Source organism: Neopsephotus bourkii, unplaced genomic scaffold (assembly GCF_033783945.1).
Source record: "Neopsephotus bourkii isolate Nb327-2 ecotype Australia unplaced genomic scaffold, CSIRO-AGI_Nbou_v1 NB_1139, whole genome shotgun sequence".
In the NCBI taxonomy this organism is placed as follows: domain Eukaryota; kingdom Metazoa; phylum Chordata; class Aves; order Psittaciformes; family Psittacidae; genus Neopsephotus; species Neopsephotus bourkii.
This window is the reverse complement of record NW_026901625.1, coordinates 3,815,530-3,834,694: the sequence shown is the minus strand read 5'-3', so window position 1 is coordinate 3,834,694 and position 19,165 is coordinate 3,815,530. Positions and strand designations below refer to the sequence as shown.

Sequence of the window (19,165 nt, the reverse complement as noted above, 5' to 3'; positions counted from 1 at the left end):
ATTTTTCTATAGAAAGAAGAAAAAAGAGGATTTCATTTTTTTTTTTTTTAATTAAAGGGAAAAAACCTACTTGGAAAACTGTCTTCAGTTGTGGTCCCTGCTATACAAAAAAAGATGTGGACACGTTCAAACAACTTTGACTCCTACGGTTCTGCCTCACCAGGCACAGCGACTGCTTCAGCAAGCAGGCACAATGTTAACCCTTTATTTCCCGGTATCATAGTGAGGTGGGGTCAGTCTCTTCTCCCAAGGGACAAGGGATGGGACAAGAGGAACCGGCCTCAAGCTGCACCAGGGCAGGTTTAGATGGAGCTGAGGAACAATTCCTGCCCCAGAGGGTGCTCAGGCATTGGAACAGGCTGCCCAGGGCAGGGCTGCAGGCACCGTCCCTGCAAGTGTTCACATCCTCAGTGCCATGGGTTAGGGGTGGCCTTGGCAGTGCTGGGGTAAGGGCTGGACTGGATGAGCTGAAAGGGCTTTTCCAGCCCAGGCGATTCGCTGCTAACCGCGAGCAATGCCATAAAGGTAACGTTTATTTGCTGCGGTCCTGGCTGGTCCGTCCCGAGTCCACCGGCAGCCCTCACCCGCGGCCGCCGCCATGACACCTCCAGCGCGCCTGCGCTAACCCTCCGCGCACGCGCCCTCGCGCGCACTACACTTCCCGTGGCTCCGGCGCGAACTACAGCTCCCGCGGGGGGGAGGAGAGCGGGGCGGCTGCGGCTGCGCCTGCGCGCGGGCGCCTCCTGTGGCTCGGGCCCATTTAAATGTATGTGAGGGAGGCTGCGAAATGGCTGCGCAGGTCGCTGCGGTGCGCGCCGTGCCCCGAGCCGCGGAGGAGCCGCCCCAGCTCCCCTCAGGGGACCGGCCCGGCCGGCCCCGCGGCGGCGGGCGACGGAGGCGGGGTCCCTCTGGTGAAGCGGCGGGCGCCAAACGGGCCCGGCTGAACCAACCGCTGCTGGCGGGGCCCGGCCCGGCGGAGCCGCTGCCCCCGGCCGCCCTGCCCGGCCTGCCCGCCGCCGGGCTCTTCACCTTCTCTCCGCTCACCCTGCCGCCACCCGCCGCCCTGGAGGAACGCCGCCACCACCACCACCACCGGCATCGCCCTGCCGCCGGCCCCGAGCCCGGCCGTTTGGCCGCCGGGCAGCCGCAGAAGGCGAGGCGGGGCAGCCCCGCGGACGGGGCAGCCGGGCGGCCCAGCAAGCGAGGTGAGCAGGCGGAACGGGTGTGGGCTCGGGACTGACCGGTAGCGCCCGTGCGGATCGTACCCGGCAGAGCTTGCCTGCCGCAGCCCTCAGCGGCGGCCTCGCACTCCGCCGTCCGTGGCTGGCCGGGCTCAGGGGGGCCGGCTCCGGCTCGGCCTCACCGGCCCCGGTGGGAGCCGCAGAGAACGCGGCTTTCGGCGCCCTGTGTGCGTTCAGGTGGCGGTGGGCAAAGGCGGGTGAGCGCTCCGTGGCTTTGGACCCCACCGCTGTCCCTGGTCGCAGCGGGGCCCGTCGCTGTGTCCCACTGGGATCCGGAGCCCCGTAGCGTGTGGCAGGCTCGGGGCGAGCAGGGCTCCAGCGCTGCCGGCCCGGGCTGCCCTCTGCGCGGCTCTCAGTGCGAGCACTTCCACAGCAGAGCTTTCTTCCTGCCGTGCCTGCGTTAACTTACACCGGAGCTGAGAAGGTGCTGTGGCTGGTGTGGTGTTTTTCTTGAGTTAAATATCCTGAAACTGCTTTAATGAAGGCCAGGTTTTGTCTGGATTTTTTCCTTTTTTTTTTTTTTCACGGTACAGAATTATTTTTGTTCTACTCACTTATTTGTGATAGCAAAAAGCCTCTTGGGGAGAGCAGCATAAATAAAAAGCCATTGCAGAAGTTGCTGTAATAGATACTAACGTGAATCAGGCTTCAGGAGTATATGTGAAGTTACTGTGCTGAAGATGCAGTGCTTACAAAGTTAGGTTTGTAGTGTAAACTCTTTGGTAGTGCTGTGTAAGAAAGGGCAAAGCTATTATGGGGAGAGACTTTTCACTTGGCTTAATGCTTCTCCACAGCTGTGTTTGAATAGTGACTACTCATTACTGGACTGTAACTCCAAACTTTAGCTTGATAACAGAGAAGTACTATAGCTCTCTAGATTGGGAGTGTCACTGTATGCCAGGTCTAAACAAGTAGTCAAATGAGGCCTTAAAAACTTAAACACTGTTAAAACTACTGACTGAATTCCAGGTTAGCAAAGGAAAGGTGTCTGTGTGCTGGAAGTCATGACACTCAGCACTAGTTGTCCTCTGCTGAAGGTGTGCATTGGGTTTTGGGATGAGGCTGGGTTTGTTTTCCTAGCTATCCGGTGTTATTTGTAAGTGTAATCCAATTAATTGGCTGTTTCTTTGACTGTACTACACTTGCCTTCAGCCATGAGTGACAACAATCATCTCCAGTGGTTTTGCTGGTTAATGGTGATACTGGTGTGTCCAGTTATGTGATGTTTTAGACTAGTGGAGTTATTGGCACTGCTGCTATGCCCATAGTTTGGTGACCTTTCTGTAGCTTTCCTTGTGTTTGAGGTACTGGAGGCATTCCATTTATTTAAAGGAATAATTAAAACTCTTTGCTTCAAGACTGTCAGGTACTGCCATAATGTCACAGTCTAGCTTTATACAGAGGTTGGTCTCAGTGCAGTAGTGGGACTCTGCTGTGTTCAGTGGATACAGCACAGTTGGGATATCTTTTATCCTGAGAAGAGACCAGTCTTCACTGGAAGTTCCAAACTGCAGAGTGCTAGTTTGTGTGCCTGCTATTAGGGGATATCTTCAAACAGGCAGGTGCTCTGAACTAAAACTAGTGCATGTCTGAGGTTTTCTAAACTACGTCTAGAATTAGAAATACTCAAAATAAGACACATAACAACCAAAAATTAATTTAGAAATACCTACAGGGAAGTATTTCCAACAGCTTGGTGGTGCCATGAAATTCTTGTTTAGTTTCAGCTCGGAATCTCTGGCTCCAACAGAACAAAGGTCTTCTGTGTAATTAGTATGTTACAGTTAGTAAAGCAGTATCTATACTTGAGAGCTTAGTGATTGAGTAAGCTTATGCAGCCTCAACTTCTGAGACTTGCAGAAAAGCTTATTCAAAGAACTGTTTCAGGTGACCTACCAAAACAAGTGCTACCACCTTTCTTTTCCTGGTTTCCTTAGCTGTAATATAAAAATAAGGGCATTTGCTGTTTGTAAAGGCCAACAGCAGTAGCGTGTGAACTTGAATTTCAGGTCCTAAGACAATCGTATGAAGTTAGTATTAAGCAATCGACTCTTTGCTTCATGAGTAATTCTGTTCACTACAGCAGGCTGTTTCGAAGGTCAGCTGTCTGTAGTGAAGAGCTCCGAGACCAGCCTAGTAATGATACTGTTGAACACTGGTTAGACTAAGTAACTTGAGGCTGCATGTATATATCCTTACACCCTTTCTCACAGATCAGTGTAACATGTTTATTTTTTTCTTGAAGAACTGCAAGAGAGTAAAGAGGAAATACAAATTTGATAGCTTTGCAGACAGAAGGGAAATTTTGTTAGCACAGAGCCCTGTGCTGCAGGAAACTGAAACTTTAGCCATTGCATCTTCCAGTCTGATGTTGCCTTCAGCAGGTGTTTGGACCCCTACAGCTCTCCTGGTAACATGGCTCTTAGAGGTTTGTGTGAATTGTGGCATGAAATAGTTCTTTGGTTCAGGTAGATTAGAGGCTTATCTTGGCAATTGAGTTTTTTAACAGCTGGACCATCAAGATTTCTAACTACCACTGTCATTTGGTAAATACTATTTGAATTAGTTTCTATTCCTAGACAATGAGCAGTTAAACTATTGCATTTTGCCAAACAGAACTACTTTACTTTTTATCTTTCAGCCTTTAGCCTTTTAGAGGTTGATTAACCTTAAAAAACCAAACCAACCAAAACCTAAACCAGACAACCTCCTCTTAATTTCTAGCTCTGATTTAACTGAGTAGTTACGAGTAGTGAAAGATAGCTGAAGATGTGGATGTAATGATTCAGATCCTTTAATAAAAAAAGATCAGTGGTCTAAGGCTATTTTAATTGTTGGGTTTTTTCTTGTCCAGAAAGCCGACTGCCTTAAATATTTGTGCCTCTTCCTTTGCACTCAGTTTTGCTTCTGTAGTGTGTATCCAAAATCAAGGAAGCCTTCTGTAATGAAAGTATTAATGTTTAAATGTTACTTCTTAACTTGTTTATCCTCTTCCCCTGCATGGCACTGCCTTAAATGTCAGGAGTTATTAATGTACTTACAGATGCTTGGGAATATGGATTCCCTTTAAAGGTATTCTAATACTTCTATTAAAATATGAACTATCTCTAAAGTATTAAGCTTGAGTTTTGGAAGATTTCCATAATTCAGTGTCTTCCTTGCATAATAACCAGAGGTACAGCAGTTTTTGTTGTATAATTAAAGTCTTGTAAGTTAAGGTATTACTTCCTGGGAATAGAGAGCTTTAGCAAATGGGAGGGTTTAATTCTTTAGGGGTGAACATGCTGCAACTGCAGAACTCTAATCTTCTCTTTATTGTCACTGCCAGAAACTCCAGATGAAAATGGCAAAACCCAGCGAGCTGACAGTCTTATTATGAAGAAGATAAAGAAAAAAAAGAAAAAGAAACATCGGGAAGATATGAGGGGGAAACGCCTGAAGATGTACAACAAAGAAGTGCAGACAGTGTGTGCTGGACTCACTCGCATTGACAAGGAGACTCTTTCTCAAGGACAGTGTGATAACTTGGAAATGAACAAGGAATCCTTCAGGTACCTGAAGGATGAGCAGCTCTGCAGACTGAATTTGGGTATGCAGGAATATCGAATACCCCAGGGAGTACAAACACCATTTGTGACACACCAGGAGCATTCTGTTCGCAGCAGCTTCTTGAAAACTGGCACTAAATTTAGTAACTTCATTCACGAAGAACATCAGTCCAATGGTGGTGCTCTGGTCCTTCATGCTTACATGGATGAACTCTCATTTTTGTCTCCAGTGGAGATGGAGAGATTTGCCGAAGAGTTTCTTGCATTGTCATTCAGTGAAAATGATAAAAATGCAGCTTACTATGCTTTAGCCATAGTACATGGAGCAGCTGCTTATTTACCAGACTTCCTGGATTACTTTGCTTTTAACTTTCCTAACACTCCAGTGAAAATGGAAATTCTGGGCAAGAAGGACATTGAAACAACCACAATTTCAAATTTTCACTCTCAGGTAAGAGCTATTTAAAGGCGTAAAAGTTGCAGGACACCTAGATCTGATTATTCTGTAATCCAGAGCAGGGATGGCCTAAAATAGGTGAGGCAAAATGTTTCTTCCAAGCCGATGAAAAAAGATGATGTTGGGACTATGGATCACACTTGAGACACTGCTAAATGTGAAAGATCTGCACTGATCTTGCAGGCTTTCAGCTCTTCTTCTGTACTTGGGAGAACGCTGACATGGTTCAAAGCAATAGCGAAGTCTGTATTAAGAATTGTATAGATTGCAAATACTGACATTGCTTTTTCTATTCAGTAATCTGGGGTTTTTTTGCAATGACATTACTTTTCAGGTTTTAGTGTATCATTCACAACAAATAAGAGTGTTTTAATGTCTTAATTCTGTGAGTAGCTTTTGCTGGATGCTTAAACTTCCCAGGTTCAGAGTGTTGGTTAGACTATCTTTTTAATTGCCTTTAAGAAAGGCTTTCATTTTATATACTACCTTGATTTGCACTTCAGGTATCTTAAATTCTTAAACTGTATTTCCATGTAGCTTAAATGGATGCAACAGTAATAACTATGTTAATGTCAAGATTCCCATATGAAAATCTGTTGCATTTGACTCCTGTGATCAAGCTTTAAAATATCTATGGACATACAACAATGTTGCAGATGAGATAAATGACTTTCAGGTGGAATAAAACTTTTCCCTGCTTAGTGTAGTCCGAGAACAGATTCAAACTACTGATTACTTTTTAAAGTCTTGATTCAAGATGTTAATTACCTTTACTGGTTCACCTGTTGGAAGGAAAAACCTGAAACTCTGTTGCAGAGTGCACTTCAGTGCTTTTGGAACAGATCTTAGTAACAGATTTTGAAATCCTGATGTTTGTGGGTGGATCTTTCCAGAGTTTATCAAATGTGTATCAGGGAAGTTTGCATTGGAAAAACACTACTTAACAGAAGGTTCCTGCGTTGTCAGTTAGGGGGTCTTTGAATCACAGATAGTATTGAATCAGTAATTCTGACACTTAGCTTATGAATTTAATAATGAATAGCTGCTGCAGCACTGATCTTTTTTTAAGCCAGCTTCTGTTTCTTGGTTTAAGTAATTCTTTGCATTGACAGAGCTGCATCAGTGCTTAGTACTTCAAAACCAGTCCGAGCATACACACTGCTGCACTTCTGCACAGTACCCACCGGTGCTCTGCAGATGTGGAACTTGTCCACAGTTTAGGTTTTAGAGTCCTCTGTATTAAAGGATTTATCTCTGTTCTTTGGAATCATGATTACATTCTGAGTGCATGTGGTGATCCCCTAAAATGGTTAAATGGTGCCAACTGGATATTTAGCAATTGTACTTTTTCTTGGTGAATGTCTTGTGAACATGAATAGCTTATACTATAAATACATGTGACGAGTGTATGGCTTCACTGGGTTATAGTCTGTGTTGGTATTTCAGTTAATTCTATTTTAAGTACTGTCTAAACTTGATTAAGATTAGTCATGACATGAAGTTCACTTGGTCTAAAATGCCTCTCTGAAGACGTCTTCAGCGTGACCTGGTTAATCCTTTCTGTATGTTGGTGAAATTCGCACACAGAGCAAACAGAAGTAGAATTATGACTTCTAAGACAACTTAAGCGGGACTCTTCAGGTAATGTAGATGATAGTGAAGTATCTAGTTTAGAGATGCATTTAAATTGGTAGTGGATTCAATCGTGTCTGCACACTGCCAAGACTCAAGTTTTGGAAGCTAGCTTAATAGGGAAGGCTAAAATACCTTGCTTAAGTCTGTCTGGTTCATCGCTGTTCCTTGGCAGTGCTGTTGAGGAATCAGCAGATTGACTGAGCTTCACTTTTGGACCTTCCTGCATGAGAATTGTACAATACAGAAGCACTGTATGGTTATTTTCTGACGATTAAGCATGTTACAGTATTGTATGCTGTAGTTATGATACTGTTTTTAGTTGAAGATACTTGTTTTTTAAGTCACCTCCATTCTAGGTTGAACCTTCTGTATGCATGAACTTGTTTGCTATACTGAGCCATACTGTGGCAGGGGGATTCTGGGCATTGGGTAATCTTTAGGCCTGGAGACTTGGTATCAAGAAATTAAAATTGGATCTGTAAACTGCAAATGAACTAAAAGTTAATGTGGCCTTTGGCTTGTACAACATTTAGCTGGTTGTGCACCTTTTCAGACAAACTGAATTGGAGTAGGAATTGACTCCAGTTCAAAATAAGGACTTCAGTCTGGAAGACTGAATAAAAATCAAGTGATAATTCACCTTGCAAGAGAGTTAATTCATTCGTTCTCAGGACAGTGAAGACAGTATAAACTGAATGTTTATTAAAAAGCACTCTAATGTTTGTAGGATAACTATGGTTTCTGTATATTAAAATAATTGAGCTCCAGTGCTTTCTGGATTTTCTTTCTTGCATTGGTTCTGCCTCATTTGTTCTAATGCTTCGTTGCTAAAGCTGAGCTTTAGTTTGAAGCTATTCAGTGGCACTAGGATCCTTCAAGACTCAAATCACTGAACAGTAACTTGTAAGCTTTCTTTGCACAAGAGCATACTACAGTTTGAAAGTTCTTAGCAGTGCAACTAGAATGAATATTTATTTCCTTATCAGCTCTTTAAGAACAACTGTTTTTAGGTCTACTCAGTGAATAGGAACATAGTTAGAGTTGAAAAACCACTTCTGCTTTTCCCTTTTATTCCCCCTGCCCCAAAAAGGACTTGATCAGATCTCTGTATGGTCTAAAGAGCAGTTAAACTGTCACAAAGGGGAGGGGGGGTTCTGGGGAGAGGCCAGGAAAGAGTTGGGGGAAGTAGGTTTTTACGTAAGCTGCTGTTCCTTCTGAGAAGGAGGTAATGGGTGATAATAGGGTCAGCTTTCCTACTCCTGTATTGTGCAGTTGGAAGAGTTTACAATATTCTTTGCAGCTTTGGTTAATGAACAATATCACAGTTTGGTTTTGTGCCCCATCGTAACTTTTCTTACTCCTGAAAGAAGATCCCTTATTCTGGAAGGACAATTTCTTTAGCAGAAGCTATCAGAATATGAAATGGAGAAATTGTGCCTCTGCACTGTGAACTTAACTTAGTTTATACTTAAGCCACATAATACTGCCCAATGAAATATTTGACATGTTTTAGTCAAACATAACCTTTGCTGTAATGGCTTGTCACGCTGTCCTCTTTCCCTTCTGTTGTAAATAGTAAGCTGCCTTGTGTTCTGGCTTTCTTCCTTTTAGCAAAGTGTTTGCGTGGTTGGTTTTGTAACGAACTTGATATACTAAAATATTGTCACTGTCAACTGATTCATGCTTTTCTTGAAACTTAAAGAGCAACTCCTGAAACTTAACCTCATTTGTCTCAAGCTTACGCCTTTTCTGTGTGTCCTCTTTCCCTACAGAGGTAGGGAAAGTAATCCAGTACAAGGATACTGTTTGCTTGCCCCTTCATGAGGCAGGGCCTGATTATCTCAGTAATGTGCAAATACCAGCTCTGTAAGTTCTATGGGAGCTGTCTACTTCTGTTCTCACTCTTGTGTGTGAACCACTGATAGGCACATCATTCAGCTGCTATAAAACGTCTCCATGAACACTGAGGAACTGATTTCAAATATGCCTGTAACTTTTAGTGTGATCCTGTATGGAGTAGGGGGCACACAGGGTAGTGATAGCTGTCTGGCATTTTGAAAGGGCACAGAACACCTGCATGGTCTCACCAGTCTGATGGTCCTTTTATAACAGGGAAGATCTGTATTGATCTGATCTGTAAATAGTGGCAGTTAGTGATCCACTGATGTTTGTTAGGAAGCATAGTGAACAGATGAGAGCAATGAAGGTGTTGTGGTAGTAAATTACCAACTTCTGACAGCCATAAGAACTGGAATGACCCAGCTCCTAGGAACTGGACTTTAAACAAAAACCCCAAGCCCCCCAAAAAAGCAAAAAAAAGCCCCCCCCCCCAACCAAACAAATGATAAAATGAAAAATAGAAAACAAGCCAAAAGAAACTTTAAGAAAGGTCCTAGTGGGTAGAGCAAAATGACTTCAGGTTTTCCATAGTCTCATCTGTCTTCCCTGAAAACGGGCGCATGAAGATGGCTGTGAAATGAATGTAGCTGTTGGAGCACTTTTCAGATGACATGTCAAAGTAGCTTGTAAGAAGGTGCAACAAGGAGGTTACTTGTTCTTCCTTCATGCCTGGGTGATTTAGTGTCCCATGAGTAGATGCATGTTCTTGGCATGAAAATGCTTGTTATTACACACAAGGTCTTGGCATACTCCTTATTCCTGAGACCACTAACCGAACAAATGGTACTAGTATTTGTGCTGTGCTGGAGGAGTCAAGGATGAGACAGAAACTACATGTGAAGGAATACTTAACAGCATCTAATCTGGTAGACTACTTCCCCTGTGATTGAGGTGCTTGAGATGAATACAGCAGCCTGCTGGGGATTGCCATTAGTTGATGCGTATTTTCAGTGTAAATATATCCTGGTTTTAATTCTCAAGTGTAGTGCACATGTCTAAATTCCAATAGAAACTAGCAAAACACTGAAATCCATGTTTTTCTTAAAGTACTTCTCGTGTCTCCTTTTACAGCTCTTCAGTTTTATTTTTATGTTGCATTCCAGTGCATTAAAATAATGCTAAAGCTTCTAGTTTTTATTCCCTGTGCAAAAAAATACAAGGAAAACCTGTGTATGGTATTATAATACATTTAACTTGGGACAGACACTTGTGAAATACTAGTGCCTCTCAACAGGTGGCTTCAGTGAAACAAATCTCATCTGGAAGTAGTCTATCTCCACTTACTTTAATAGTACCAGGTAGTTAAACTGAACTGGCTTAAGGACCAGAGCATTTCAGGCCTTAGTACTCCCATAGGGTGCATAGATTAATGCTGTAGTTTTCAATTTCCATTAATGCTGTAGTTTTCCATTAACTTCCAAATAAAAGCAGTTTTCCAGTGTTCTGGATTGGATTATGGCTAGCTGGTAGAATCACAGAATAGTTTGGGTTGGAAAGGACTTTTAAGATCATCCAGTTCCAACCCCCTGCCGTGTTGCGCAAGGCCCTGTCCAACCTGGTCTTGAACACTGCCAGGAATGGAACATTTACCACTTTGGTCATCTTTGCCAGTGCCTCACCACTGTCACAGTATAAATCATTCCACTTTACTGATGTTAGATACGACCCTTCACCAGTAGTGTTCTAATAGGATTTGCAGACTTTCTCCTAGGGCAGCAGCCAAAAAGAATTAACAGCCTCTCAAGGTAGTGCTTGGCTCATAAATCTGTATGGTCAAACTCAGAAAGTCTGTATGTGCTCATCCAGCTGCTGCTGCTGCTGGTCATGATGGACTTGTAGAGTGCTTGAGCTGCCCAGTGCAGTTCTGAGAGTGACTTGGGATGTAAACTTTAGCACGTGAAGGCAGAGGTGATGCAGTGCAGTAGTTGGCTTACAGCTGAGGAATAAAACTGTATGTGAAGTCATCTTTGGCTCCTTCTTAGCTTTTAATTAAAACGTGTGTGCAGTCAGTGCAGAACTGCCAACTTTGTATATACAAAGCTAAAGAAAGAACTCTGGAAATAGGAGTGAGCTGAACTCCTGTAATTAAGCAGCTAAATATCTACGGTTGCTGCTAGAGGAAAGTACTGCAGCAGTAACTGTAACTCTTGCCTTATTAGTCTCTCCTAATTTACCTTTAACAGCTTCATGGAATAGTTCAACTACATCTGGTTTGTTAGCTAAATTCCAGAACTTAAAACTAAGCTGCTTCATAAATATATCTATACATGAGTTACAAAAGGTGTCACACTTCTGAATGTGACTATAAAATAGATTTACTAGTAAAGTCCTTTGTGCCTACCCCACCACTTTAGCTATGGAGATGTACTATGGCTTTTCACCACTGGAACCACTTGATGCATGTAGGGAGACTGTCAAAGAGTGATAGAAGGTTGGAGCTTAAATACAACGGAGTATACAAACCAGACTAATTACAGCAGGATTTCTGATCTTTTAGGGTTGAATAGCTGCTGCATCTGGCTGTATGGTGTGTTACAGCTGCAGTCCACAGGAGGGGACTAGAGAACACTGGAGTGGTGCCAGTGATTCTCTTCTGGGAACAGGAAATGGGCAAGAAAAGTTTCCAGGTGACCTGGAAAAGTGGGACAGTTTGTGCTACAGAGGATGTCAGGAAGCTGTGAGTGAGATCACAGCGGTTCTGGCCACAGGAGTGACAGCAGGGTATACTGCAAATGGTAGTAGTCAACTTGTGTGTGACCACTGGATTTCTACCTCTCATTTCCTTCATGTTTGGACTAATTTTGTGTATACACTAGAACAGTTGTCACTAGAGTCATTGCTTGATGGACACGGAGATTTTTCACTGCAGTCACAGGGGAAAGACCTCTGGGATGTGGCTGAAGTGAAGAATGCACGTATTTCAGTAGCACACAGTTTGAAATGTAGAAGCAACAGTCAGCTTGCACCAATTAGTGGAGGCTTGAAGCTTTCTTGAAAGACTTGAGTCACAATGAAACGTGTGTAGGAGGTTTTCTGAAGTCAGCTTGGAAGGGCTGAATTGTTCCTGAATTAGTCAAATACTAACACACTATTATTCAAACTTTAGAAGTATTTCCTGTCAGTAATTCAGATAGTTCTTTCTCTTGGGATACCCTATGGGCACCTGTTCTAAACAGGCTCTGTGCCTATTCCCAAAAGCATCTCTAATGAAATAGATGTGGATGAGCCCAAGATCCATCTGAGCTGCGGCCTACTGTATTATATTAATCAATTTTAATCTCTTGTAACAGAGCTAAAGCTGTGCTGGTATTGTCTTTTCCTTTCTGGCCACTCAGGTCAATCGAACGTACTGCTGTGGAACCTACCGAGCAGGACCAATGCGGCAGATCAGTCTTGTTGGAGCCGTGGATGAAGAAGTTGGAGACTACTTCCCAGAATTCCTAGATATGTTAGAAGAATCTCCATTTCTCAGAGTAAGCAGTAACTTGTGGTGTCTTGTTTAGAACTCTATGGATACTTAAGCCGTGGCTGAGTTTTATCTATTTCAAGGTAATTAGAAACCATAAAGTATTTTCTCTGGTGATGTGCTTGTCTTCCCTGTGTCCAAGTGAAAGATACTGCATTAGGTAGCAACAGTTGTGAAAATAATTAAAAAATTAAGTAGTTTATCCTATAGAGGCACTGCATAATCATCTGCTTCCCTAAAAAATAAGTCTGATAAAGTCGGCGTGGAATATATTGGAATGTCTTGAATATATTTTAGTTTCTGTGCAGCTCTTTTGACAGCAAATTTGAACCAGTTTTACCAAAGGCATCACTTAATTTTTCTATCTCACCCAGTGTTTTGTGTTATGTGTGTTTTGTGGGTTGTTTTGTTTTTGGTTTCTTTTAGATGACTTTGCCCTGGGGGACTCTTTCTAGTCTCAGACTTCAGTGCAGGTCACAAAGTGATGATGGCCCCATAATGTGGGTGAGACCAGGGGAGCAGATGATCCCAACAGCTGATATGCCAAAATCACCATTCAAACGGCGCCGGTAATGTTTTGTTTTCCTTTCCATGTTAAAGGTAAAACATTGCAGTTATGTCTGTGTTAGACTTGAGAATAGAACCTAAGTGCTTTATGTGTAGCTAGTTCTTCAGAAGGTTAATTCACAGGTTTGAGTTTCATTTCTGTTTCAGACTGGCTCAGTGGATAAGCCAAACAAGTTATTTGTGATGGTTATTTTATTTCACCACTACATCCTAGATCAGTGCTTTCTTAAGATTGAACCCCCTTTTTATTTTCCTTCAGGAGACTTTTATTCATCTTACTTCTGTGGAATGAACTTTAGTGGTGAGGTGAATGCTCAAAAAGAGTGGAGATCCTTACACTGCTCATGTTGCATTATAATGTTAGTGTTAAAGCACTTGCAATAGTGTCTGCCTTCTCAGAAAGTGTCGTGGGGTACATATATACTTGGTATCTTGCTCAAAGAGTGTGCTGTAGAACAAAGTTTAGGAGATAAAGAATTGGAAGCGTGTTTTCATTGTAATTTCAAGCAGAATTTTAGGACATACTCCCAAATAACTAAACTTCAGTATCTATTGGAATTTTGATTTCATAACCTGAACTGTACTTTGCTGTATTTGTTCCGGTCTTTTGTTGAACGAGCACCTTGAAGGAGGGAAATGCTTTGATCTTTGATTTTAAAGCCTGCAGCACACAAGACTTTTAAGATTATTTTAATACAAGTACTTATTTTTGACTAGCCTGAAACATTTTTACTATGTCTTTTTCTCATGTTGTAGGTCAATGAATGAAATAAAGAATCTCCAGTACCTACCTCGGACCAGTGAGCCCCGGGAGGTTCTGTTTGAAGACAGAACAAGAGCTCACGCTGACCATGTGGGCCAAGGGTTTGACTGGCAGAGTACAGCTGCTGTTGGTGTTCTGAAGGCTGTACAGTTTGGGGAATGGTGAGTGCCACTGAAATGCAACTGTTCTCTTAGGAGGGGGTGATTCTGAAGTGGTTTTGTCTCTTAAATAAAAGACAGTTCCTTGGAAAACAAGCCTAATCAATGAAATGGTTTAAACCCTGTAAAGAGATCTGCTGTCGAGCTTGAAACTCACAAGCTATATACCTGTTGTTTCTTCCTTCTTCTCGAGACAGTAGAAGGGTTGTAACAGCAGTTTGCAGAAAATTTTAGTGGTATATGAAATAAGCCTTAATACACCGTTTCTGGACCATCATCTGTAACTGTTCTTTTCCTGAATAGGTATATTAATGCTGACTTCCTTAATAGTGATAGACCTCAATGTAACTCATTTCAGAGCTACAGTGCCTTCTCCTTTCATGTACCCAGGGTGTTCCTGTTCACCTTGCACAGAAATTAGACTTGCATCATGTTTTTTTCTAGCAATTCCAGTAGAAACTGGACAGCAGCATTAGCAGTATCATTAGATTTTGATACCAATAAAAGATGTCCAATCTTCCTATATTCTTATTCAAAGCTCTTGAATAACACCCAGCTCCGCATTGCTTTGGCATCAGAATTACTTGGTTACTTTTTGTTTTCCTTTAGTACAGAATGATTCTGTCTAATGGAAGAATTGAGGCAAACCAGAAAACTTTGATACTGGCAGGTTCATCCTAGTTCTCAGATGTTTTAGTGTACTATTTGTCCATGAAAACATCACTTCTGTTGTGCATGTATCAAGAAAGGAGTAAAATGAAGGAAAAAAATATGACATCTCTGTTTCAAAGTAATATGTGTATTGAGAAGTGATGAGACTTTGTGTGCAGTGTAAAACTCTGATAGGTCGTTGGTTCAATGACTTTCTGCAGGAAGGAGTTGTAATTCTCCAAGTCCAGTTGTTTAAAAATTCCTGGTTTTCTCATCTTTCTTTAGGAGCGACCAGCCTCGTATAACCAAAGATGTGGTTTGTTTTCATGCTGAAGATTTCACTGATGTTGTGCAGAGACTTCAGTTGGACCTGCATGAACCTCCGGTGTCACAGGTATTGAATCTTCCCTAATGACAGCTCATTCTTAGCATTTTGGTGGTAGCTTCTGATAACTTTCAGGTTCACAGTGTAGCCAGGACTGTTGTATCCTTGGTGGCCCTCAACTCACAGCTCTCCTGGGCGATTTCCCTTCTCATGTTTCAGAACAGAATAGTTCAGTTGGAAGGGATGTACAGTTATCATGTAGTCCAGCTGCTTTTCCTTTTCACCAAGTTGTGAGTCCTGATACCTGCTATAGAAACAACTAGTAGTTGATTAAGAAGCCATGTATGCCTGTTTCTGCCTTTTCTAATATACTGATGTTGGTTGAGGATGTGAAGTTTAGGACATAAAGGCATCTAAACTGAGTCCTGTCAGGCAAAACAGTGAGGTCTCATGTTGAACCTGCTGTTTTCAGCTGTAACTGTAGAATGTTCTCAACTGATCACTGTCCTCTCCTAAGATGTACACATTAGACAAATTAGGTTTTAAAAGTTCAATTCTCATTCAAGTTTAAAGATTTCTCTGTTAAACATTGGTTTAGACAGAAAGTGTGTTGGAATTAGTTGGATACTGAATGGTTTAAACAGAGTATACCACTAACTTTACCATTTTCCTTCTCTCAGTGTGTTCAATGGGTGGACGAAGCCAAACTAAACCAAATGAGACGGGAAGGCATTCGCTATGCTAGAATTCAGTTGTGTGACAATGACATCTACTTCATCCCTAGAAATGTCATTCATCAATTCAAAACGGTGTCGGCAGTCTGCAGCTTAGCCTGGCACATAAGACTTAAACAGTATCACCCTGTGGAGGAGACTTCTCCAAACGCAGAAAGCAATTCAAGCTCGAACAGTAGTGTTCCTGGAAATCCAGAGGCAGAAGGTGAACCCCAATGTGTGAGTGTAAAAACAGAGTCTGAAGAACCAGGTATAGAAATGCAGCTTACACCAGGGGTGCTCTCCTCCTCTCTTTCTTCAATATCAGGACTTGTGCAACCAGATCAGGTGGCCCAGCCCCTTCCAGGTTTTAAAATAGAGTCTGATCAGCACCACAATCCACAGGATCATGCAGGCTCTGCTGTGTGATATGTATATAAGCAAACATTTTTTAACAACTTTTTAAAATTTTGATGTGAAGTTATAGTTTTATAACTGGCTTATGTTTTATTGGAGAAATCTTGCCTATAATTCTATAAAGAAAGGTGACATTCCAAAATGTCAAGCATATCTTTTTTACACAGATTATGCAAAATTCAAGTTGTATTTTAACCCCTTAGTACAACCTGTAACAGTGGTCTACCACTTCTTTCTGTTTAAGTAAAGAGATATTTAATATCTTCTCAAAGTCAGAATGAAATTCCTCCAGGAACATAAACCGATTAAACTACATTGGTCAGTGTTATTTCCCTACTTTTACTTTAGCTCTGATCTTCACCAGAAAGAGAGGTTTTTGTAGAAGACTTGCAAAGTGACTTTCCCCATTTCAGTTTAATTGCTTAAAAAAAAACCCCAACAACAAAAGAAAAAAGGAAAAAAAAAAAAAAGCACAGCACTTTGGATGATTTGTGAAACTTTTGGTATCTGTTCTTGACACGTTGGTTTATATACGAGTTGGGTTTATATATACAAGCTATAGAAACTGATCTCTTATTTCTTACAGTAAAATTAACTGAAGCAAGTGTCTGATCCTGTTGAAATGCAATGACTTACTGACCTAACACTTCTCATAGCACTGCTTACGTTGTTTGGTGTGAGGGTTTTGCTTCCAAAATCCATCTTCCCTGAACATGATTAATACTAGTGTCAAAATTAAAGAACTTATTGGTAGTCTTGTGGAGGAAACTGCTATCTTTGAGCACTTTAAGGCTTTAAAATACTAACCAACTTGGCAGCTTGTCTTGGTCAGGTCGTAATGTGTCCAATGAAACCACACTCTCCCTTGTACTGATGCACTTAATAGCGTTGAGTTGGTAACTGACTTACACAGTGCGGCTGTCCATATGCCAGGAAGTTCTGTATTACTCTTTCACAATAAAAAGTCTTGTGGCATTGAACTGCTTTTTCCATGAGTAGCTTCTGGGTGCCCAGGTACTGTGGAAAAAGCAGTGGCACATGCTAAATGTGTAGAGTGTCAGCTAGCAATGGTTTTTAACTGATCTTTCAATATTTCTGGATGTTACCGTGTAATCTGTACTTGACTTTCACTCACTCCATTTACTACCACCCTTTCGAGTCATCAGAAGGAAAAGTCCTGTCCCTTTCTTCCCTCCCTTCTCCCTCCCCACATTTAGAGTACAAGTTGGGTTTTGGTGCAACTTAAGCTGTCTCCAGATAACTTTATTTGTTCTAATCCTCACTGGGGTAGGAAAGATTTGAAACACTATGTTAGACTAGACAAAAGCAAAGATGCTGTGTTAGTTCTGGATGCATCTTTTTAATATCAATTATTACTCTTCTCTTTATAAGGGTCTCTAAAATATGTTACTCTATTATAAATCTTACTTTGTGCAATATTGTTTGTGTAGGCTTTTATATACATATTAGCACCTCAGTGTAGAGGTCACTATTTTAAACTGATAGAAAAATAATCAGAAGATACTGCAGTGATTAGTTAGAACCTGTATTACTCCTTATGTGTATGTATGTATTGTCTTCGGTACAAAATGAGGACTAGGAAATATTTCAATTTAAAACTAATTTACAGATTGAAGTGGTAGTGACTTGTTTAGTAATCTGTGTAAATAAGGTGTTAGAATGGAGAGCTTTTATGATAAAAAGTAATGTGATTCATGCAGGGGTGTAATTTAATCTTAGCAGAAATTCTAGATGACCCAGACGGGTTCATAAATGAGCCGTCTGTTCTCTGGTGGGTTTTTTTCCACTTTTTATGTTGAGAGGAATTTCATAGCTTTAAGGGTTGTGCAAAGTAAAGTTCCTCACAGGCAATAGCGGTTTCAGTTCATCCTCCACCTTCAAAGATTGCATTATCTAAGGGTGTTCTTTCCTTTTTCTGAAGTCTGCTAGTCTTCCAAGTGCCCATTTCACTTCTCACATGTGCTGTTCTTTGGTCATGTCAGTAGAGGTGCATCAACTCGGTGGCCGTTTGTTGACAGCCAGCACTGCATACAACCACTCAGGAACCGACACATCTGCAGATCCCACAGCGAGTCTGCAAACATCACTTTAAAGGAAGAATAAACAGATTAAGAGCCCCCATACGCCAACTTGTCTGTCTTATAGTGAGAGTTGAAACAGGATGGAGAGGGAATTGATTTGGAAGGTCTCTGTAAACTCTTACAGCATGTTTCCCAGTGGATGAAGGAAGAAGACCAGAGTGGCTCATGTCGCTTTCAAAACTGTAGGCTTAGTGAAATCTGTGACTACAGCCTGAAATAAAAGAAACTGCTCTGACTTACCTCTTTGGATGGAGGGACATGACTGGTAGCATCGTGCTCTCTTTCGGTTCCATTTACTTACTAACTTAATATCTAATGTCAGATTTAAATATAGAAATATATCTTCAAATGTCTTGACTGTTGCTGATGCTGTTCTAGCGTGTTTAAGAGAGGAGGAAACTTGATAAGAATCTCTTGCCTAACTACGTTATCAGCTTTGATACGCTTGAACCAAGATGACATTTCAAACTCCACCTCAGTTCTGGATGTGAAGTATGACAGGGGTTGCTTGTGAAGCTGATTGCTACAGCTAGACAGCTGCTGTTTCAAGGTGACTTCAACTGCACTGAAAACAACAGAGCAGAGTTAGAGCAATGCCTCTGTGAAAGATGCACATGTTTTCCAGAACAAGACCTGTGCTATACTGGTTTTCATAGGCTGTTTAGAAATGAAGTAATCAGTTCAGGCCACTTAGTGTTTGCTGAGCAGAACAAATCTCTGGATAGGTCCAAGTAACTGTTTCTGATCTCTCTGGTGTTAAAAAGCTGTCTGTTCTCTAAGATGTCATACAACAGCCTGTGTAATGAGATAATCAAACTCTGGCAAATGTCATGGCTTGTTCTTCGTGCTACCCAGGTAGATGCAGACCAGTTTGTGAACATGGATCCTGCAAATCCTCAGTTCTCCAGTTATGACTCTGCCTTGGGATGTGTGTGTGAGGCTGGGGAGCGGGAAACCCTCCTGCTTTATGCTGGAGACAACTGCTGAGTGACCAAGTGCCCTGTGTAGAGATCCATTGGCTTGGATGTGTGAACTCGGGCTTAGGCTGTGAGGTAAAGGGTGTTGGTGGAAAACATCACTTGGGATAAGGGTGAGTGGCTCAGCAGGGCTAGAAGGGGGCTAACAAAATGCAGTTTAAAGATGAGATACCTGTTAGCTTCCCTTTGCTCTCTCCTTTAGCCACGCCACAAGTCAGTTTGAGTGGATCCTTGACACGTGCTCTT

At 42.0% G+C, this 19,165-nt stretch overlaps 1 protein-coding gene across 1 annotated transcript; it reads left to right on the top strand.

Annotated features, from left to right (window-relative positions):
- The first annotated feature begins 772 nt into the window (after positions 1–772).
- RSBN1 (round spermatid basic protein 1) lies at positions 773–18,291 on the top strand. Its single transcript, XM_061363071.1, has 7 exons — positions 773–1,205; positions 4,570–5,240; positions 12,116–12,253; positions 12,673–12,815; positions 13,570–13,737; positions 14,671–14,779; positions 15,391–18,291. The coding sequence occupies exons 1-7, from the start codon at positions 788–790 to the stop codon at positions 15,850–15,852; spliced, it is 2,109 nt and encodes a 702-aa protein (XP_061219055.1). The 5' UTR covers positions 773–787; the 3' UTR covers positions 15,853–18,291.
- Positions 18,292–19,165: the final 874 nt, after the last annotated feature.

What these genes read in the sequence shown, in the direction of transcription:
- RSBN1 (XM_061363071.1), top strand. Translation starts at nt 788, where the DNA reads ATGGCTGCGCAGGTCGCTGCGGTGCGCGCCGTGCCCCGAGCCGCGGAG. An exon ending in TCACCATTCAAACGGCGCCG is followed by an intron (nt 12,816 to 13,569) that starts GTAATGTTTTGT and finishes CTCATGTTGTAG; the next exon opens with GTCAATGAATGAAATAAAGA. An exon ending in ATGAACCTCCGGTGTCACAG is followed by an intron (nt 14,780 to 15,390) that starts GTATTGAATCTT and finishes TCCTTCTCTCAG; the next exon opens with TGTGTTCAATGGGTGGACGA.